This window comes from Furipterus horrens, unplaced genomic scaffold (assembly GCF_987537825.1).
Source record: "Furipterus horrens unplaced genomic scaffold, mFurHor1.1.pri manual_scaffold_2, whole genome shotgun sequence".
Classification (NCBI taxonomy): Eukaryota; Metazoa; Chordata; class Mammalia; order Chiroptera; family Furipteridae; genus Furipterus; species Furipterus horrens.
Window position 1 is genome coordinate 35,877,680 of NW_028327172.1, and position 24,103 is coordinate 35,901,782.

The 24,103-nt window shown below is 38.6% G+C and overlaps 1 protein-coding gene across 1 annotated transcript in view; it reads right to left on the bottom strand.

Moving 5' to 3' along the window:
- SPON1 (spondin 1) overlaps positions 1-24,103 on the bottom strand; it is a 258,983-nt gene that overhangs the window by 183,249 nt on the left and 51,631 nt on the right. Inside the window, exon 3 of the mRNA XM_090263785.1 lies at positions 6,482-6,615. Coding sequence (XP_090119911.1) covers positions 6,482-6,615 — 134 coding nt within the window. The remainder of the gene's footprint in view (positions 1-6,481; positions 6,616-24,103) is intronic.

Genomic DNA, 24,103 nt, shown 5'->3' on the forward strand with positions numbered 1-24,103 from the left:
GCCCAGATGTTTCTGTTTAAATCCCAGCTCTGTCACTTACCCTGGGACCTGGGGCAAACCACCTAACCACTCTGCCTTAGCTTCCCCTTAAGTATTGACTTCCTAGAGTTGCTTTGAAAATTAAATAAGTATTTTTAATGCACCTAGAACAGGGCTTGGCTCTTGGCTATTACTACTACCTGAAGCTGACCATTGTTTCATAAGGTTGAATTCCCCAAATGATTTGCCAAGTGAATGATCTCCTAAGAGCAGGATGATGTCTCAGACACTCCTGGGAAGTGACAAATGAGTATCAGAAATCTAGTAATAAGAGTATGTAATAAAGACAATAAATGTAGGAAAGAATGGATTACTTCAGGGGGCAGGACTTCCATCTGGTGGGGGTCTTATAAATATCTATGCTATTCATGACAGCTTTTCTTTCAATCAGTTGTGACTTTGCTATAGTGGTTTTCAGTGTTCTTGTGGCATTGTAGCATGCCAAGGAAACTTTAAGTGCTGGGTCATTCATTTGGAGGGAGAAGGCTATAAGAAAGGATGCCTGGAAAGCTTGTAATTTAGAAATGTTCAAGTCTTTGCATCCAAATGGAAATGGTGTCAAGTTTGAGCCAAAAGGAAAGTTGTAATTGCTATGTGCTTCCCTTACCAGGCCTCCTGGGCAAAGGAACACAACTAACTGGCTTCAGAGCTGTCATCTACAGACATTTAGCAGACTCTGCAGCTTATTCTACCAGGCTGTCATCTCCCAGAAACATCACCCAAACGCTGCAACAACAAATACTCCTTTTTGCAAATGAGGACTGCAGCAAAGTTGGCATCTCCCCTTTCATCTGTCCTGAGCTTTGCTGCCAAATTTCAGTGTCCTTACTAACTTTTTAATGAAACTTCCTCCCAGCATGTCAGTTCACTGTTTAATAACCACTAATGGCTCCCTGGGTCCTCTTGAATCAACTTCAATCTCTTCATCTTGACATTGGAGGGCCTCCCTGGGTGAGCAATGGATTTTGGCCCCCAAAGACCTTTTAATCTCACTAAGCCTGTATTTTTGTGTCTTCCAAGGCTGCCATATTTATTCTCACCTCTAAGCTCTCACTTTAGTTTTCCCTCTGTCCACCTGCTTCACCTGGACAAACCTCTACTCTTCTCTCCATTTATCCAAACCCTACTTCAGCTTTTAAGATATAAACTAATCTTTCCAAGAATCTCTGGTGCTCCCATTATTCCATTCCTCACTTGTCTCCTTTCTGACTAACCATGATTAATTTGTCCCCTGTTCATGTCTGTGTTGGGTTTGCTAACTTTTGCATACATATTTTTATTTATCACAATAGACTGAAAGTGTCTTGAAAGTCAGGATCAGTGTTGGTGTACTCTGGGCACATGGTAGGTGCACATGGAATACTGGTTGGTTTCCCAACCATCTTCCACATGAAATAAGACGGGAACTTCCTCAGCTGGATAAAAGGTCTTTCTCAACTTGATTGCAGACATCAATTTGAAATCTGTACTTCATGTTATATTTAAAAGTGAAATATAATGGTATTTCTATTACAATCAGATAATAAGCATGACTACCACTTTTTAGTATTCTTCTAAAGGTGGCAAATAAGCAACTAATTCATGAAAAAGAAGTAAAAGGTATACGTATTCATTATATCTCCAAAGAATGAAAGAACAACTCATTAGAACTATCAAGAGAGTTCGGCAATGTCCAGGCTCAAATTAAAGGTACATACATGAATCAACAGGTTTCCTAAACACAAGAAATCAATGATTAGAAAGTATAATAGGAAAAAAGAGCCCATTCAAAATAGCAATAAAACTGTAAAATACCTATGGGAGAAAAAAACCTCATAAAAATGTGTGATTTATATGAAGAAAAATTACATTACTTTGCTGAAGGACATAAAACACCAAATAAATAGGGAATATTCCATGTTTCTGACTTGGAAAACATATTATAGGGATGCTGACTCTTCTCATATTAAACTACTAATTCAATGCAATACCATTCAAAATCCCAGTGTAAGTTTTTATTGGACACAACAAACTTGTTCTATGATTTGTCTGGAATTATGAATCTGCTTGAATGGCCATGAACATTTTGAACCATAAGATTAATAGTGATGACTTTCTATCAAAACATAAAATAAAATTGTACGACTAAATCGTGTGAGTCTCATTCAGGAATGAAAAGATCAACAGAACAGAACAGATTTGTATCAAAATTTTATATCAGATAACGTAGCATGTCAAGCAATCAGGGAAAGGACAAACTAGTCAATAAATGGATGTGAGACACCTAACTAGTCACGTTGGAAAAAAGAGGTAGATTTTGATTTCCCATCTGTGCTGATGTCTTTGGCTTGCTTCTTCAGATACCTTCACCATCCTTTGACACCCTAGTCTTTTCCTGAGAGGGGAATCTATATGAACTATATTAATATCACTGGGCTTCATCATCCTGGAAGTTGGGGCCAAGCCAAAGGGGAGAAGTGGCAGGAAATCAGAGGAAAGGAGGAGGGTAGGAGTCTCTATACCCCAGGGTAGTAGTTTCCCTTAACCAAAAATCTCAGCTCCTGAGCTGTGATGGTCTTCTCTGCTCTGTCCTCTCTTTTCCCACCTCTTGCTCTTCAGTTCTGGGCAGTGAAAGCTCCTCTCACTGTTGTTGTGATCATGCCATTGTAAGTAGACCCTTTGTTAAACTGACCCTTTGGTACCCTCATTTTGAGCTTGCCCTCTATTTTCTATTGAGACTTATTTGAAGCATATCATTCACAAAATTAAAAGCTAAATTTATTTTTAAACTTATAAAAATATTAAAACTATGGGACTATATTTATAATCTTGGACATAGGAAGATTCTCTTTAAAGTAGATATAAATAAAACTTCATAAAGGAAAGTATGAATACATGTGCTTGAAATCAATCATAATTTTAATTTTCTGATTAGATACCTATAGGCAAAGTTAAGAGAAAGGTAAAAAGAAACACTTAAAATGTATAACAAAGTATTATTTTCTGAAATATATAAATATCAATTTTAAATGCTATATATAAATTTTTTTGCATATAAAATATTTTTATATAATTTCATATTTAAGTATTTTAAAATCAATTTAGAAAAGCTACATCATTTGGAAAACGGACAAGAATATGAACAGGCCCTTCACAGAAGAGGAAACAAATTGAATATATATGAAAAGATTCTTAATAATACTAGTAATCAGGAAAATGCAAATTGATACAGTTTTTAACTATCAGATGGGCAGAACTGTGGTTGATAATACCGAGTTCTTGGATGAGTAAGGAAATAAGCTTTCTTGTTCATATTCAGGGAAAATGTTTAAGGTGGCAAACTTTTTGGAGGAAAATCTGGCAATGTCTACTAAAATTATAAATGTGTGTCCCTTACGATTCCATTTCTTGGCATCTACCGGAGATAAAAACTTGCATATTTGCTCAAAGAGGCATGTACAAGGGATATTCATCATAATATTATTTGTAACAGTAAAAAACTGAAAACAATATAAATGTCCTCCATCAACTATGGAATAATGAACACATTCCCTTATAGATTGTATGCAACAGTTTTAAAAAGAGGTTAATCTGTATATCCTGACCTGGAAATCCCTCAAACACATTTTATTTAGTGAAAACCCATTCAAGTTCAGTACATCACAAAGACCACGATACCATTTGTGTACATTTAAATTCCCACAAGAATGAAACTATGTTCTTTTATGTTTACTTAAATGCATATAAACATACAGACAAATCTAAAGAATAAACACCAAGTTGATATCTTTGCTACCATTGGGTAGGAAACTCTGAGATTTATTGGGGGCAATGTCAGAGTTTTTTTTTTTCACTTTTTCTGTATTTTGTATTTCACTATTTTCTATATTGTTTGAAATTTTACAATGTTAATGTATTTCCATCTTACCTATAAAATTATTATTTCTTGAGTGAATAGTCGAAGCTTGTGTTTAATTCCTTCAAAAGGAACAAAAGAAAGGAAAACTATGGGGTTTTAGAGTTACATGGATGTGTGACTTCAAGAAACTTGTCTAATTCTCTGGGGCTTGACTCTTCCTCTGTAAAATGGGGTAGTTGTTGTAAAGACTAATTTAGATAAACCCTGTGAGAGGTGTAGCTGAGTTCCTGGTACATAGAAAGTATTGGTTGACCTTTTCTCTGTCCTCCATTTGGCCCATGAGAACCTCAGTTGCCTTTATACCCTGGATGCCTGTGCAGATAGAAGCTCAGTTACATTTGCTGAAAGAATAAGTGAATGCACAAGCCGCATTGGTTAACTGTTAATAAATAAACATATGCTCACATGTGTTCATGTTAATGTGTAAATAAGAGATGCCATTCTGGCTTCTGCCAGGGAGATCAAATGCTTCTAGTTTGTGAGAACAAGAAATCAAAGAAAATCAGAGAACTAGGCCAGAGAGTTAGACGTTTTTGAAGTGGAAGACTCATCACATAGGTCTGGTGTTTTCCCACTTTCTTCTTTAGACCCCCAGGTTCTGCGGAGTGACGGGGCCACCATGGGTATGAGAAAGCTAATCGAGATGCCATGTTCAGGCCGAGAGATTGGATGCACAATCGAACAATGGCCAGGCCATATATGACAATAGACATCTGACCTCAACCTTTGCAGCAACTGGCCTGGGAAGCCAAACCACAACCTCTGAAGCTATCAGCCCCAAACATTTAGGACTTGGTCAATGACAGCCAACTTCTCTAATTTTTGCTCACACTGCCTCCTTTATTTTTAACTCAGGACCAACCAAAGAAAGCCAAACACACTCTCCAAGGCAGTTGCATAAATAAGGTGCTTCACTTCTACTTGGCCACCTTCCAGTTTCCCCACACCAACAAGCTTCAATCAGAATGTACCTGCAATCTTCCCTTTTCTCCTTTATAAAGGTTTCCCACCCCTCTGCTGGCCTTTGAGTCTCTGCCAGGTGCTAGTGATGGCAGATGACTCCCTTGATATATAGCAAGCATGAATAAATAGTCCCTGTTTGTTCTAATGCTTCAGCGTTTTTGTCTTCTCCCACATTTCAACTAGGTCCAAGATGCATGTTATATATTGGGTTTATATACAAAATTTCATCTAAAAAGTTCTACTGCTAATTTTTTAAAACAAATCTCCAATGTAAATTACTGCCAAGAGCTAAAGTTCTCAAGTAATCTGATCTAAAAAAGAAACAAATGATGCCTAGACAGATAGCAGCAAAAGACAGGGCTGAATCTGGTCAGGGAACAGGTTTCCAGAGATTTCTGTGAGCTTTATTCCATAAGTCAGGCACAGCTGAGTCCAGAAATTCCAGGTAAAATGCTTCCTTATCAGCCTCTCCCTCAGGGCTGGGCTGGAAACTGTTGAAATGTCCACCTGCCAGAGGTGCAGACAAGTGAACCAAATATGTGAATAAGGCCTTGGGTGATTTAAAGAAGAAGAAGGTGGTTGAGAAGCTCCCAGCTCCTACCTCCATGGGAAAATGACTTCTTGAATATTGGGATTGCAGCTCAGCTCACCTACTCATGACTCTTTGCCTGTCTGAAATCCTAAAATTCTCACCATCACTCTATATAGTCTGTAATCTATTTAAAATTTATTCCTATATTACCCAAACTTTTGAATGTCAATAGATATCTCAGTAGAAAAAAAACTTTGTAGTCAAAGAAGTTTGGGAAATGCTGGGTGAAACCAAGTTAAACATTTCATATTAGTAGGACTTTGTAAAACCGTTAATATGCTAACATACGTTGTGAATCTGCAAGAAGAGGATACAGTATATGGCATTTTCCAAACTTGTTTAACCACAGAGTTGATTTCCTGCCCACCCATTTACATCTAACTCCCTGAACATAATTCTATGGCTTACAATTTTGGAGACACAGTTTTGAGATAATGCTACCTTTCAGAGGAAAGCTATTAGCTGGTTAACACCTCTTATCTTCTACTGGAATTCACCAAAAGCAAAATCAGGAGGCCCCCTAGGAAGTGGCACAAGAGGTCAATTTTGATGGGAGAAGGTAAACGACAGGATCATAAAGCAGAGCAGGAGGCAAAAGGAGGTTACAGCTGGGTCTCAGGTCACCCTGGCACAGATTAAGGATACTAGGTATCGAATTACAGATGGAGAAAGTCAAAGATTATCCTCGCCTGGTTCATAGTTTTTCTTAACTAGCTGTAGGATCATTATCTCTAGGAAGATAGAGAGTGTCCAGGAGAATCACTGTATTAGATGAAAGTCGAGATTCAGGCAAATGATTCTTTTGTAGCACTTTACCAATAATGGCCTACAGTCCCATTTTTGAGTTGAGATAACTGAGGGCAGAGAAATTATGCAACTTGCCTGATGCCCAGCAAAGCCACTTTTCTTTCTGCAACGACAGAGAGAAAGTCTTTGATGGACCGCAGGGAAGGGGAGTGAAGTGTTAAAAGAATTCCATGTTCACTTACTTTAGAATGACACAGCCCGTTCCTGCTGGGGGCGCTATCCAGAACACCTGGATGCGTGTCCTCCTCCGTGGGGTGCTTTCCGTGACAGCGACAGGGCAGTTACTCATAAACTGTGTTTCTTCTTCATCTATGATCTACGGAAAACCAGTGAAACATAAACACATTAAATGTGCTTCGCTTTGGGAAGGCTCTTAAGTTTCCTAGTTGACACTTCCTTAATTTTATTTTTAAACCTGTCATTTTGTGTTAGCAGTTCTACCTCCCCAGACACCAGAATAGTGCCTGGGAGAGAGTCCCAGTCAACGCTTGTTGAATTAACATGACGGCCAGGGTTTGGCATAAATTCAGCACTGTGAGGAACAGACCACTAGGTGATGATCTTGCTCATTTCACTAGGATAAGATGTGTCCCACTTCAGGGGAGGAAGAGGAGAAAGGGGAACAGAAAACCCAAAGCAAACACTCTCTATATAGCTAGACCTTTAATTCAGCTACAATTTTGCAACTTGAAATTAAAATGTTAGAAGAAAACACCTATTTGGAGGAGTATCTCAGAGTGCGTAAAGTTCCCCAGTTTTGTAGCACAGTTTACTTGTGCAATCTCTACTTTCTTAATTTGTGCATTCTGTTAGTGTTCTCCCAAGTTAACCATCAAGGTTTCCTATGACACGCATTAAAAGCTGGTAACCATTCCCATTCCCCAAGGCTGCTTTCAGCATTTCTGCTGCTTGCTTCCGGGTCTGCTGCCAGTACTTGTCTATCCATCTATTAGAACCATAGACTATGGGTCTTTGGGGGAATCCTCTAAATCCAATTGGTCTTAAGTGCCAACTCCAGTTGATTGGGAGTAGCTATGTCATGAGTACTATTAATAACATTAATGGATAATATTTACTGAGTGTTTAATATATGCCAAGCACCAAACAAAGTGCTTATCTGAATTACTCACTTAATCTTCAAATATACCCTGAGATCATTATACCCTTATTGTATGTATTTTATTTTTTAAAACTTCTTATTTTTTAGCACAGCAGGTATAAAAAATTAAGTCACTCAAACTCGTTAGTTCATCATATATTTTCACCACTGGATAAAGCAAAGGCAATTGTTTATTACATTTTGTTTATCTCTGTATTCTTTATCCTATTCCCATTACCCTCTTCTATTGAACACTTACTCCTAAATATTTGGTATATGTTCTTCTGAGTGTGTGTGTGTATGTGTGTGTCTATTACTTCCTTGAAGTTATATAGAATTATTTTGTATTTCAATGTTTCTTTCACCTAACCTTATGCTTTTAGGATCTGTCTGTGTTACTATGTGTGAATGTAATTCATTGATTCTATTGCCGAGTATGCATTGCATGAATAGGTCACATGCTATCTATCAACTCTCCCAGTGAGGAGCATTTAGCTGACTTCCAGCTCTTTGCCTCCAGAAACATTGCTGCAATGAAGATTCTCATGCAGCTCTTCTTGTGAACACACATGAGAGTTTCTCAGCAATATAAACCATGTAGTGGGATTACTGGGTTGTTAAGTTGTTGGTATAATCATATTAATTTTACTAATTACTGTCAGATTGTTCTGCAGAATGGCTATGCCTACTTTTTTTATATTAGCTTTGCATGAGTATTCTCATTTTCCCACATCCTCACTAGTACTGTGATTGTTGGACTTTCTAATAGTTTCCAATTTGATACACGTAAATTAGTATCTTGTTTTAATACTAGCAAATTTGAGCATCTTCTCACACATTTATCAGGTTTGTCGTTCTGTGAACTGCCAACTTAGAAACTTTGTCAGTGGATTTTCCTGCCTTTTTCTTGCTGATTTATAGGACTTTCTAGATATGAATGCTTCATCATTTAAAAAATCTTTCTGTTCCTTGGAGGTTCATCTTATCTTTAGAATTCTTTATTTAATAGAACTCAATTAATTTTTATGTAGCCAAATTCATCAATTTTTCTCCTATGGTTTGCACTTTTTGGTTTTGTCTAAAAACTGAGACCACCAAGGTGTTCTCCAATATTTTTTCCATTAGATTTATAATGTTACGTTTCACATTTAAGTCTTCAGTCCTTTTGAAATTTATTTTTTGATGTGATGGAGAAGAGATCCAACTCCATTTTCTCCATACAGTGAGCTACTTTAAAAAAATTGATAAACTTTTTTAGAGAACAGTTTTAAGTTTACAGGAAATTTGAGAAGAAATTACACGGAGTTCCCACATACTTCCTGCCCCCATACATGTACAACTTACTACATATTCAACAGCTAGCACCAGAAACCTCTATTGACATGTCATTGCCACTCAAAGCCCACAGTTTATTTTAGGCTTCACTCTTGGCATTGTACATTTTAATGGTTTTGCCAAATGTATAATGGCATGTATCTATCATATTGTACTGAATACCACTGCCTTGAAAATCCTCTGTGCTCTGCCTATTCCCCTAACCCACCAAACTTGGCAACCATTAATCTTTTCACAATATCACTTATTAAATGTTCCAGGAGACATTTATGAACAAAGACAGTTTTATTTCTTTCTTCCCAACCCATATACCTTTTATTTACCTTTGTCTTATTGAATTAGCTAGGACTTCCAGTATGTTGTTGATCTTAATAGGAAAGCTTCAAGTTTCTTACCAGTAAGTATGAAATTAGCTGTAGGTTATTTTTGTTGTAAATGTTCTTTATCAAGTTGAGGACATTCCTTTCTATTCCTGAGAGTTTTTAACATGAATGTATATTGGATTTTGTCAAATGCTCTTTCTGCATCTATTGATATGACCATGTAATTTTCTGTGATAGATTACATTTGTTGATTTTTAAATGTTGAAACAGCTTTGCATTCTGGGATAAATCCCACTTGGCGTACAATTCTTCTTATATATTGTTGGATTCAATTAGCTAATATTTTCTTGAGAATATTTTTGCATCTATGTTCTGAGAGAATGGGTCTCTAGTTTTCTTGCAATGTCTTTGTTTGGTTTTAGTATTAGGGTAATGCAGGCTTCAAAAAATGAGCTAGGAAGTAGAGGATTGGTATAATTTCTTCCTTAAATGTTTGATGTAATTCATTAGTAAACTCTGGTGCTTTCCATTTTGTAAGGTTATTAATAATTGATTAAATTTCTTTATTAAATATAGTCTTATTCAAATTGTTTATTTCCTCTTGTGTGAGTTTTGGCAAATTGTGTCTTTCAAGGAATTGAATAATTTTATCTAGGTTATGAAATATGTGGGCATAGAATTGTTCATAATACTCCTTTATTATTTTTTTAATGTCCATGGATTTTGGAGTGATGTCTCTTCTTTCACTTCTGATATTAGTAGTATGTGTCTTCTCTCACTTTCTCTTAGTTATTCTTACTAGAGACTTATGGGTTTTACTTATCTTTTTAAAGAGCCAGCTTTTGGTTTTGTTGATTTTCTCCCATTGATATGTTGTTGCTATCTTATTTTCAGTTCCATTGAGTTCTGCTCTAATTTTTATTATTTCTTTTCATTTGCTTACTTTGAATGTAATTTCATTTTCTTTCTCTAGTTTCCTAAAGTGGAAGGAAGCTTAGATGATTAATTTTAGGTCTGTCTTCTATTCTGATATGTACATTCAATGCTATAAATTTTCCTCTCAAAATTGTTTTTGCTACATCCCACAAATTTTGATAAGCTGTATTTTCATTTTCATTTAGTTCAATATATTTTAAAATTTAGCTTGAAGTTTCTTCATTGACATGTGTTACAGAAGTATATTGCTTAATCTTCAAATACATATTTGAAGATTTTCCAGCTATCTTTCTGTTATTGATTTCTAGTTTAATTTCATAGTGATCTGAGAGCAGTTATTGAATGCTTTCTATTCTTTTAAACTTAAGATTTGTTTTATGAAACAGAACATCATCTATGTTGGTGGATATTCTATGTGAACTTAAGAAGAATGTGTAATCTACTGCTGTTGGATGGAGTATTCTATAGATGTCAATTATATCCAGATGATTGATGATGCTGTTGAGTTCAAGTATGTCCTTACTGATATTCTGCCAGCTGGATCTGTCCATTTCTAATAGGAGGTGTTGAAGTCTGCAACTATAAAAGTGGATTCATCTATTTGTCATTGTATTTATATTAATTTTCACCTCTCGTATTTTGACACCCTGTTGTTTGGCACATACACATTAAGTATTGTTGTCTTCTTCAAGTATTAAGCCCTTTATCATTATGTAATGCTCCTCTTTATCCCTGCTAAATTTCCTTGCTCTAAAGTCTGCTCTGTCTGAAATTAATATAGCTATTCCTATTTTCTTTTGATTAGTGTTAGCATTGTATATTTTTCTCTATCATTCTACTTTTAATCTATATGTGTCTTTATATGTAGAGTGAGTTTCTTGTAAACAACATGTAATCGAGTCTTGTTTTTTATTCACTCTGAAAATCTGACTTTTATTTGGTGTATTGGGACCATTGACATTTAAGGTGATTACAGATTATAGTTGGAATAATATTTGTCATATTTATTACTATTCTCTGTTAGTTGCCCTTGTTCTTTGTTCCAATATTTGTCTTTCACACATTTTCTGCCTTCTGAGGTTTAAAAAATATATATATTTTATTGATTATGCTATTATAGTTGTTCCAATTTTCCCCCTTTCCCCCCTCTGCCTGGTACTCCCATTTCCTGCAGCAATCCCCTCCTTAGTTCATGTCCATGGGTCATGCATATATGTTCTTTGGCTACTCCATTTCCTATATTGCTCTTAACACCCCCTCTGTCTATTTTGTACCTTCCAATTTGTGCTTCTTAATCCCTGCACTTTTCCCTCATTTCCCCCTTCCCCCTCACAACTGATAACCCTCCAAATGATTTATGATTCTGTTCCTGTTCTGCTTATTTGCCTAGTTTGTTATTTGGATTCAATTATTGATAGTTGTGAACTTATTGCCTTTTTAATGTTCATAGCTTTGATCTTCTTTTTCTTATATAAGTCCCTTTAGCACTTCATATAACAATGGCTTGGTGAAGACGAACTCCTTTAGTTTTACCTTGTCTGGGAAGCACTTTATCTGCCCTCCCGTTCTAAATGATAGCTTTGCAGGATAAAGAAATCTAAGTTTCGGGTCCTTGCTTTTCATCACTTTGAATACTTCCTGCCAGTCCCTTTATGCCTGCAAAGTTTCTTTTGAGAAGTCAGCTGACAATCTAATGGGAACTCCTTTGTAGGTAATTGTCTGCTTTTCTCTTGCTGCTTTTAAGATTCTCTCTTTATCTTTAACTTTTTGTATTTTAATTATGATGTGTCTTGGTGTGGTCCACTTTGGGTCCATCTTGTTTGGGACTCTCTGTGGTTCCTGGACTTGTATGTCTATCTCCTTCACCAAATTAGGGGAAGCTTTCTTTCATTATTTTTTCAAATAAGTTTTCAATTTCTTGCTCCTCCTCTTCTCCTTATGGCACTCCTATGATTCGTATGTTGGTATGTTTAAAGATATTCCAGAGGTTCCTAAGCCTATCCTTGATTTTTTAAAAAAATTCTTATTTTTTTCTGCTGTTCTGATTGAACAGTTTTTCCTTTCTTGTGTTCCATATCATTGATTTGATTCTCAGCCTCATCTTCTCCACTCATTGTTAGTGGTGGGTTTTTCTTTATTTCACTTAATTCAACTTTCATTTCTGCCTGGGTCTTTTTAATGGCATTTAAGCACCCAATGAGTTCCTGGAGCATCCTGATAACCAGTGTTTTGAACTATGCTTCTGATAGGTTACTTATCTCCATTTCATTTAGCTCTTTTTTCTGGAGTTTTGTTCTGTTCTTTCATTTGGGCCATATTTCTTTGTCTCCTCATTTTGGAAGCCTCCCTGTGTTTGTTTCTGTGCATTAGGTGGAACTACTTTGGCTCCCCATCTTAGCAGAGACTTAGGTGATCACCAGGGTGGGGCAACCTGAGTTACTGCTCTGTTGGTGTGTGAGAGAGGGCTTGCCGAGGGGACAATGCTGCTGCCTGGCCTCTGGAGTTTTGCCCAGAAGGAAGCTCTCTCCCAACTTGTACTTCATTTTCTCCCCATGTATCACTGGTGCCCTTCCAGCTGTTTCCCTGGTGCTCGATTTTGGAGGGAATGGGTCTGACTAAGTCCTAAGTCCATTGAGGGCCCTTTAAGGAATGCAGTTTCTTCTGCTGTTCCAACCCTCATTGGTTTTTACAGCCAGATTTATTGGGACTTATCTTCCTGGCACTGGGATGCTGGGCTGGGTGGTCTGGATTGAGGCTGGGATCCCTTGCCCAAGGTATTCCTCATGTTTTTTATTAACCACACATGGATGTGGGACTGCCCATTCCCATCTCCTCACCTCTCGGCACCACTCCACGCCTCCACCCCCCTACCCATCTGGGTGAATGTGGCCTCTTTAAATGCTTGGTTGTCGGGTTTCCATATAGCACGATTTTCTCTCAATTCTGGGTGATATCTATTTTGTAGTGTAGCTGTATATTTTGCTATAGTTTTGCATGGAGACAAGGTGTGTTTACCTATGCCAATATCTTGACTGGAAGTTTTCCTTCTGTGGTTTTAACTGAGCATTTCATATGATTCTATTTCTTTCCTTTCTTAGCATATTAATCATACCTTTTCTTTTGCTTTTTTAGTGGTTGTCCTAGAATTTGCCTTTCAATGTACATTTGATGGAGGACTCAAATGTTGGGAAATTTTAGTTTCAGGTAACAGCTAATAAGCTTAGTAATCAATGTATGTAAAAAGCTGTTGTTTTGGAAACTGGGGGGTATGACCCACCTTGACTCCAGGAAACGAGAAGCAATTTCACCTTTGTGCCTCAGGAGGGCTGCAAGCAATTAAGATGGTATCTGAGCCATTGTACTTCAGTGTGAAAAGACCACCGCCCAGGACACAAAGGCCAATGCCCAGGACACAAGGACCACTACCCAGGACACAGATGAAAGAACGTTGCAGCTTTTATCCAATTAACTTTTTCCCTGAATTCCAAACCCTTTACCTACACTTTTCTTCTCCTTATAAAAAGGGTCCATTTATAATGGAATTGAAGATGGTCTATTAGGGTACAAACCTGCTGTCTTCTCAGATCGCTGACCATCTGAATAAAGCACCCATTAAAATTCAATCCCTGTCTTTGCTTGTAGGGTCTGGTAGACGTCAGGCAGCAGGATCACCAACTTTTTCAATGTCACATTTACAACTAACCAAAGCCTACTTTCTTTTTTTTTTTTCTTTTAAAATTTTTGTTCTTCTACAGTTGTCCCAATTTTTCCTCTGTTGCTCTCCCTTGCCCCACCCCCCAGCCCACTTTGTTGCCCATGTCCATGGGTCATTTATAGATGTTCCTTAACTAGACCCTTCCCCTTTTCTCCCCCTTTCTTCCTCTCCCCCTTCCCTCTTGTCACTGTCGGTCTGTTCCTTGTTCCCATGATTCTGGTTCTATTTTGCTCATGACACTTTATTGCTTCACAGATAGTGCAAATACTTTATAATATGAAAATACTCTTAATTCTTCCAGCCCATCCATTGTATCATCATTTATTTCATTTACACATGAGCATACATGTGTATATTTATAGCTATAAGTATACAAAACTGAATATATTGTTATTTTGAACAAACCGTTATCTGTTCAATCAATTAAAAATAAGAAAAAATAAAAAATTTTATTTTACCTTCACTTATTCCTTCTTTGATGCTCTTCCTTTCTTTGTGAAGATCTGAGTTTCTGACCTATATTATTTTCTTTCTAACTAAAGAACTTTTAAACATTTCTTGCAAGGCAGGTCCACTGGCAACAAATTCCCTCAATTCTTCTTTGTTTGGATAAGTCTTTATTTCTCCTTCACTTTGAATGATAATTATTCAAGGTACAGAATTCTAAATTGGTGGTTCTGTTTTCTCAGTACTATAAATTGTTCACTCAACTCTTTTTTGTTTGAATTACTTCTGAATAAAGTTGGATATAATTCTTATCTTTGTTCCTCTAAGATAAGGTGTTTTTTCCCTCTGGCTTCTTTCAGGGTTTTTCTTATCTCTGATTTTCTATAGTTTAAAAATGACATGCCTAGATGTAGTGTTTTTGACACTTTCCTTTCTTGGTGTTCTCTGAGCTTCCTGGATCCACGGTTTGGTGTCTGATATTAAGTTGAGAAAATTGTCATTATTTCAAATATTTCTTCTGTTCTATTCTCTTTTTCTTTCTTGTTACTCACATTATGTGTATGTTATGCCTTTTGTAGCTGTCCCACAGTCCTTAGATATCCTGCTCTAGTTTTCTTTTTTTTTTTTCAGTCTTTGTTCTCTTTGCTTTACAGTCTTAGAGGTTTCTGTAGATATATCCTCAAGCTCAGAGATTCCTCAGCTGTGTCCAGTCTACTCATAAGCCCATCAAAGGCATTCTTCATTTCTGTTACATGGTTTTTTATCTGTAGCATTTCTTTCTTTTTTTTTTTCCCTTAGGATTTTCATCCCTCTGCTTACATCACCCATCTGTTCTTGCAATGATGTCTGCTTTATCCACTAGAGCCCTTAGCATATTAATCACAGCTGTTTTAAATTCCTGGTCTGATAACTCCAACATCCCTGCCATGTCTGGCACTGATGCTTTCTCTGTCTCTTCTAATTGTGTTTTTTGCCTTGTAGCAGGCCTTTCAATTTTTTGTTGAAATGTGGACTTGATGTACTGGGTAAAAGCAACTGAGGTAAACAGGCATTTAGTAATGTGGTGCTAAGGTGTACGTGTGGGGGGCGGGGACCCTTCTATTGTCCTGCTGTTAGGTCTTTGTCTCTTGGTGACTTGTGCTCCTGGACTGCGAACTTCACGTGGGCTCCTTAGTTTTTCCCCCTCCTCAGATTAGACAGGAGGAGGCTGGAGCTGTGTGCCCCACTCCTTCCCATACGTTAGGCCCTGGTAAAACAGTTTGTCCTGAGGGCAGGCCTTGTTAAGAACAGAACGCTCTGGCATATTTTAAAATGGTTGATTTTCTCCTCCCCCTGCCAGAAGTATATACAAGGGAATTTTTCTCCGATAGTCACTCTGAGGATGGAACTGGTAAAGCTCACCAAAGTTTTGTTCCCCTCCCCAGTTCACCAGATGGGTGCCCCTGCAGTTTTTAGCTCTCCAATTGTCAACACAGAGTCTTTAGCGATCTTATCAGCTACAGTTTAGGTTTTCCCACCCTGGCATGTGGTGGTTGCTGTTCTGGTAAGCTGTGATTCTCTGTTTCCTCCTGTCTGTCTCTCTGATTTTGAGGGCTGTGGTTTGCCCTTTGATGGATAGGAGAAGAGTTGTTGATTTTTTTCCCCCCAATCTGTTTGGCTTTATGCTTGTTGTTAGGGCGGAGGCGCAATTTCCAAACTCCTTACATGCGAGATGGGACACCAGAAGTCCATACTGTGAGGCACTTTTAATACTATTTAATCCGTCTTTCCCTTGCTTTTTTGTGCTGCTCGCTGTCTCATATATGGAGTGATGATATGATTTACTGTCCAACAAGGATGGAAAAGGCTGTTATTAATAACTGTTCTGGGACAACAGGCGAAACTGAGACTTTCCCAGGCAAATGAGACATACGTTCAACATAACGACAGACCAGGTTCCTAAAAACTCATGTTGTTTCTGGCAGTTAATATCTGGAAGGGCAAGTCCCTCTTCCTTGCTCTCCTTTATCAGTCATGTTATCTCTTTGTGGATCTTTATTTTTCATCTATGGTATAAATACTGTAAAAGCTCCCTTAGCTCCCTTACCTCTCTGTCATTTTATCTTCCTGATGTGACAAAATCCCAAACCTAGATGAACTTCTCACACCTGTACAGCACACTTGTATTGCTGGACAAACCCTGTGATAAGGCTGATTGTTGATATTAATAGACTCCTAGCTTCAAGTGTGCCCTGTGATAGTGCTGTATGCATCTGGCTAACTGTTACTTTCCCACTCATGACAATGATGATTTCAAATCTTCCCAAATCTCCCCAACCCTCTTATTGTATTACTTTGCCTCTTACTTTACAGAAAAAAAAACAAAAACAAAAACAAAAACAGAGGTTATCAGATGCAGAGTCCCTCATTTTCCTATCTGCAGCCACCCTGACCTCCTTCATTCCTGTTATAACAGAGGAACCTTACTTTTCTTACATCTCTGCTTTGGTCCCATCCCTTCTTCCTGACTAACCATTTCCCCTTTTCTCTCCTCCAGATTCAACTTCTGCCCCATCTGAATCATTCCCATTAGCCTTTTAAGTACATTTGAATCTCTCCATTAAAAAATTAAAAGATACAGTTAACCCTCACCCCCTCTGGTTATGGTGGTAGCTCTGTTCTCTCCATCACAATGAAATTATTTGAAGGAGTTGGTTATACTTACTGTCTTCACTTCACCTCCCTCTCATTGTCAACCCAGTCCCAGGTGTTTGGAGACACATTGCACTACCAGAAACGCTCTAGCTCAGGCAGTCGTTGGCTTCTGCAATGCTTAACCCAATAGATACTATGTAATCCTTATTGAAAGGCTCTCCTCCCTTGGTTTCTGTACCACAGCTCCTAGCTGCCCTCCTCTCCCACTTCAACTTTCCTGTCCACTGTTTCCAGACTTTCTTTGGTTGCTCAATCTATTCTAGTGACTTAAAAAAAAAAATTCTCACCCGAGGACCTGCTTACTGATTTTAGAGAGAGAGGAAGTGGGGCAGGGGAGAGAAACTTGATGTGATAGAGAAACATTGATCAATTAGTTGCCCAATTGCCTTCCGCATGCACTCCAGCAGGGATTGAACCTACAATCTTCTTTTCTTGCGTGGAAAGGATGCTCCAACCAACTGAGCACCTGGCCAGGGCTCTACTGGCTTTTAAATTTGAAATTTCTCAAGTCTCAGTCCTAAGTCCTCTCTTGCTCTGACTTTATTATCTCTCCGTAGGTGACCTCATTCAGCTCATGCTTTAATTACTACCTCTGTGTAGATAATTCACAAATTTATATTATACTTCCAGTCTTGACAGCTTCTCTGAGCTCCAGGCATGTAGCACCAACCTTCTATATTCTACTTGCATTTCCTCATGGATCAAAAACACCTCAAACCCACCTTGTCAACAGCTTAACTATCCTCCCTCTAACCTGGTCCTATTCCAATTGTACAAATCAGAAATGTTGGATGTCATCCTTGGCTCATCCCTCTCTCCCACATTTTGTAGCCAAATGCTATCCATTCTACTTTCCAAATAGCTCTTGAATTCCTACTACCATCCCTACTGTTACCCTAGACTAAGCTACATCATCTTTAATCTAAAACCATATGAAATTACCCTAACTAGTCTTTGTATATCCTCTCTTGCCTTTCCTCAGTTTGTTCTCTATACTGCAAACTGGAGCAATCTTTTAAAAGCACAAATGTAATGATAATACCTCCATTTTTAGAACAATTCCACAGCTTTGTACTGTTTCCAGAATCAAGGCTGAATCCTTGCCAGAGCTGAGTCCCGGCCTTCCCACCTCTTAGTCTCATTGTGCCACTGCCCTCGTTTTCTGCACTTGGCTATGCTGGTCTTGTTTTCTTCTACTAAAGCTCAGTCAATTCCTATTCCCCTCTTTGCTCCCTTCCTTCCCCTCCCACCTTTCCTTCTTCCCTTCCTTCACTGCTTTCCTCCATGTAGCTCACTTTTCACTGAAAAGCCTTCCCTGTCTTCTTTCCCTGTGGCAATTCCCCTTCCTTATATGTCCTCATAGACCCATTGCTCTCCTGTCAGACTTTTTAAAATCCCTCTTAATTTTATATGCATTTGTTTGATTCCTTGATTGATACCTACTTCTCTAATAATCTATAAGCTACACGAGGACAGCACTGTCTCTTGGTGTTTTCCCCCATTGTTTCTTCAGCACTCAGCACAGTGCCTGGTACATATGTGTGCCCTGAAGAAGTAGGTGTGCTTGCTTCCTCACTTTGGTTGTGAGATTCCTGGCTCGTTCTTGACTGCACTATCTGCCCCTGCTCCCTTAATTAGACAACTTCCTGGACTTCCTTCTGACTTTGGACTTTGTTTTCCTAGATGGTTGTTAATAACTTTGATAATAATAATAGCTAGTATTTTTGAGCAGTTATCTATTGGTCAAGTACTTTACGTATATGATTTCCACTCCCCTCAAACATTATTAAGCCTATTCTTAAAGAAACGACCGTGATGCAGACGGGTTAGATAACCTGCCGAAGCCCCACAGTGGCAGAGCCACGAGTTAACCTCAGTCATAGGTGACTCTAATGCCTGTGTTCATTTCCTTGTACCACAGTCCCTCCTAAAAGTGTCATCCCCCTTATGTTAGGTAAGAAGTTTCCATCTAGCCAGGTTCAGTCCCATAGAGCCACGTACACTGGACCCACCAGTCCCCAACAACTAAACACCCCACGTCCAAGAGACACACACACATATTTGGTAAATTAAATAGTACTTTTGCTTCATATTTTTGTGAAGAGTATCTAGATTTCCTTCTGCAGCTTTGTTGGAGTGAGGGCAGGTTTCCAAACAATGTGATTTTCCTGGACTTAAACAGCTGGCCTCCAGCGAGGACTCTCTTCACAGATGTCAGAGAGAACTTTCACAGGTACTTTGATCCTAAATCTTTAAAATCCTTGGGAGGGTTATGGGTAACTACACTGGGAAAACTAAAGGTTACTAATATTTAATTAACACTTATTATGTGCCAGGTACTTAACATGAACACATCATTGAATTCTTCAAAGGAATAATTATTACCATTTTACAGGTAAGAAAATGAAGCTCAAAGTCATCTGGTCTGGATTCTGACCCAGGGCTGTCGGAAGCCAAAGCCTGTGCTCTTTCTAGTTGCCTCTGGCAAAGATCCCAGTGGGCGAGACCCTTGGCCCAGAAGTGAAACCAAGAAGAATGTTTTCTAAACCATAAAAGCCTCCTCAGGTAAATACAGTTGTTTATCCACAACCTCAGATGCCAGATGGTAATTAAGTATTGAACAGAAGGGGTTGTTTCCTCTGATTTAGGGAATGCTTCCAAAGTGGTTTGCTTTTCAGAAAATACCAGCTTCTTTCCACAACCTTTGGTCCTATCAGAACCTGTTCTGTGCCTTTCCCCAAGCTCCAAACATCTCCACATTTGTCAGAGTCGAAAGTAGACTCATCATGTTAGCCACCAACTAACTGAAGTTCCCTTCAAAAACTTTCACCAATCATTTCAATCTGTGGTTTCTTTTTTGAGTGCCTGAGGCCAAAAAACTAAAACATATTACAGTAGGGGGTTTGTGTCTAGTAGTAGTATTATGGGTGATTGTTATGTTCTCTCTACACTTATTTTATTTTCTGAATGTTCTGCAATAATAATGTAGTACTTTAAATAAAAAAAGTTTCTTTCTTTTTAAAGAACCTCATTACAACAGTCCATGGGTAACATTTCCATTTTAAAAATATAGGCTAAAATAAACTTTCTCAAGTTAAATTTAAGTTTAAAGTCAGTTGGGAGAGATTTGCTGGTCAAGCAGGCTGCTTGACTCCCTGCAAGAGAGATCATTTAAGGACCTGTAACTGTAACTGGTCCCCATCCAGCCAGGTAAGCCAGGGAAGACCCAGGTTTAGATAGATGGACAAGGCTTGATTTCCAGAATTCCTGGCAACCTATAGTTAAGGCAACTGGTTGGGCATCTGGTCACAAACAAGCCTTTTCAAGTATTGGGAACTTTCTAAGCTACCTCAGAAGCATGACTATAAAGGCTTCCAAAACTTTTCATTGGTCACAATCTTTGTCCTGCATCACACACCAAACCTATTATGAAAGCTGCATCATGACCTACCTTGACCCTGGTGTGCTATTCTCCCTTCATCCTAGCTATGGCCTCACTTTCTTTAGATTTGAATACACAATACTTCTTTCCTAAATCTAATCTTGGCTCCCCTCCTCAACTCTGATCCTGATTTTCTCTCCTGATAAACTGTCTCACCCATTCTGGTCCCACAGACTTAAGCCTCAGGAGATGAACCTAAACAGCATTCCCAGACGAAGCTGCAAGTGTCCTAAAAAGTGAGTGGATGGTTAGAGTCAGACATGTAGGAGAATACCAGCCACCAATCCATGTAGGTGGCCTCTTGGACATTTTCTCAGTACACAGAACCCCAGACATAGAGATCAGAACTAGTGATCGGGGTCAGGGCTCCAGTTCCCACATGAAAATTGAGGATCAGTCATATAATTGTAACAGGAAGTTGAAATGGCATCCACAACAGGAAACTGGTCCCATGAGCATGGGTTTGCAGCAGAGTTGGCAGGAGAGGGTAGGTGTGGAAACTTGGGTCTTGAGATAAGAAGGGACTTCTACTGAGGGGATGTGCAAAGTGAGGAAGAGAGCAACTCGGGAGCTCAGGGGTCAGTGCAGGGCACCATGACCGAGGATACCTAGGAGGGAGACCAAAGTTTTGCCATGCTAATGTGTGCTATTTGCGACACTGATTTTAAGATGGTTATTTATTAGTTTTTTAAAATCCTCAACTGAAGACATTTTTTCATTGTTTTTCAGAGAGAGAAGAAGGGAGAGATGGAAACATTGATGTGAGAAACATTGATTGGTTGCTTTCCAAACACACCCTGAATGGGGATTGATCCTGCTACTGAGGCATGTGCCCTGACTGGGAATCAAACCTGCAATCTTTCAGTTGCAGGATGAAGCTCCAACCAACTGAGCCTCACTTGCCAGGGCTAAGGGGAGTATTTTTAAGAAACAAAAGTTTCAGGAAAAACCTTTGATGTTACCCCTAACTGCTTAAAAGGAATTTAGATAGAGGACCTGTTCCAAGAAAGGAGAGATCACCAGAGATAACTATAGTTTAATATAAACTAGTGTGCGAATGACAGATAGGAGCCTAGCAAGATTCATTTGTCCAAAGTCCTCTCTGTGTCCCATTGTTAAAGATGGCCCAGCAAACATTTATTTACCAAACATTTGCTCTTCCATCTCCATGTGGATTGCCTTCCTGCCCTTTGAAACCCCGAACCACAACTGCACCCCCTCACCAACACACACACACACACACACCTTTCTCCTTAACTCCAGATAGTATATAAACCTCCACTGCCCAATGCCTCCTTGGGTCCTGTATTCTTATGGCACCTCTGAATGTACATTCATAATGAACTTGGAACATTTTCTCCTGTTCATCTGTCTTAATGTTAATTTGATGATTAGCCCAGTCCGAAGAACTTAGAAAGGTGGAAAGAAAATTATTTTTCATGTCCCCACACTTATCAGAAACAGTGATGTGATAACCCTCAAGTTGGGACAGCGGCTGCTGAAGTCCTTATTGGTCTGGGTAGTGGGTGGGCTGAGTCTGAAGGAGAGGTCATCAGTGTCACGATTCGGATTGTTAAGTAGGAGAGTGTAGGGGACTTATAGGAACTGGGGTGGAGAATGGGGGAAGATATGTTCTATGGCATCATCTCACATATGTTTCTTCTCTAGAGGTTTATGAATAGTAATAGAATAGAAAGTGCATGAATGTTTGAGTCAGGTAGGTTTGAGTTAAACCTTGGCTCTGTCATTTTCTGAGTTTGTTTTCCCATCTGCAAAATAAAGATAATAGTACCCACCTTGCTCAATCAACAAAAGAAATACATGAGATTGTATTTACAAAGCATCAGTATCCATGATGGGTCCTCAGTATATTGTAGTTAGAGGAAAGTGGTTCCCCAACACCTTAGTCTAATTGTGTTAACACAGAGAACTACACTCTAAAGAGAAAAAGCAGGAATACTTTTTTCATTGGAGGAAAATCAGAAAACAGAAAAGCAAAAATTATAAAACAAACATTACTCATAACTCTACTACCCTCAAGATAGTTATTAATATTCTGATGTATATATCTTTTCAGATTATACATATACATGCACATATATGCAATTCTAAAATATAAGATTATACTATATTGTCTTGGAACCTGCTTCTCACTCAACAATACATCATGAACATCTTTCTTTTCTACTCAATATATATCTCAATAAAATTTTCTATTGGCTCCATAATAGCCACAGTATGAATTATCCACATTTTATCTAACAAACCTCAGTGTGTTGAACATCTTGTTGATTATAATTTGGGGCTATTAAGATCACCCCTCGTGGCTAAATTTCACATCTTTCATTTTTATGGAAGTAAAATTAATGCAGATTATTATTGCTGGATCTGTCCAGGAAAGGTTTTTGAACCACTTCAGTAATATCTGAGAGAGATGCCAAAGAAAATAATCTCAGCCATCAAACCATCTCTTTCTGGTTTCCTATGTGTATTTTCTCAGTCTGAAAAATCTTGGAAAAAAAGACAGATGGTTTTGTCTTTTATGAAAGAACTTTCAATACAGATTTTTAAAAATTAAATAAAGATTTTTTTCTTTATTGCACTAAAGAGTGAGTTCATTATAGAAAACTTTACAAAGACAGAAGTAAAGGGGGAAAAATCCTCCACTGTTTCAATAATTTTGGTTTGTGTGTTTCCTTCTAGACCTTTCCCTAATTATACTTTGAAATTTGTAAACAGTTGTGTCCACATTGTGTGTATCAGGTTATGCCTGGTGTCTGTGCTAGGAGCCTTTGCATTTTCCCAGGTTTTTTGAAATGTATCAGAAATATCATTTGAATGTCTGGGTTGGCTGCATTATCCAGTGTAGCTTTTGACAGCAGTCCTTCTTCTAGGCTGTAAAGATTTAGCCCAAAGGTTGTCTTCTTTCCCAGAAAGTCCTACAAAGACTCTCATCTCCCAACTCATATCCCCTCACTGAAGGTGCTTACCAGCACCCCTTTCTGCTCTAGCATCTCTTCCAACAGATTTTTATTTTCACTGTATTCATCTTTGTTACCCGTTCTGCTTTATATCCTCTTTCTCAGGAGTGTGCCCTCCATCTCCCTGAGGAGCTCCTGAGAACTTTTAGAGGTGGCCCCTCTGACACCTGGCCCTGGGCACATGGCCTCCAATCCAGGTCGAGTCCCAAGAGCTAATGGATTGTGTTCTCCCTTCAAAGCAGGTTAATTCTCCAAGTTAAATGGTTTGTTTCCCATACTGAGAGCAAACACAGCAGGCCAGGCTTGGAAACAGAGCTGGACAAGAACACATGGGCACTCTGAGGAGGCTAATAATGCATCTCCTTTCAAAATGATATTCTCTAAATAGATGTCTAGCATCCATTGGGAGGAAAGGCTGAGTGCTCTGAGTGAGAAGGAGGCAGGGAAGACTGCTGGCTCAGCACTCACTTGCTCTTTACTGCCCTGAGCAGTTCAGTTCCAGCCATGAACTTGCACAGGTAACCTAGCAACTCCTGGGCCTGGAAGGCAGGCTAGACACCATCTCTTGTCACTTAACTGCTTCCAGAGGTTTTTCGCCCCACCAAGAGGTGATAGTGAACATCTTGGGAGAGCCAACAGTCTATTTACTAGTGGTGTGACTGGCAAATTCCTTAACCTTTCTGGAAGGAGTCTTCTTATCTTTAAAATAGGGCTACCTCAATAGGCTGGAAAGTTTAAATGAGTTAATATATGGGAAGCAGTTAGAAAAGTTCCTGGCACAAAACTATCACTGTGTATATTATAATCACTGTATATTACTTGTAATAATAAA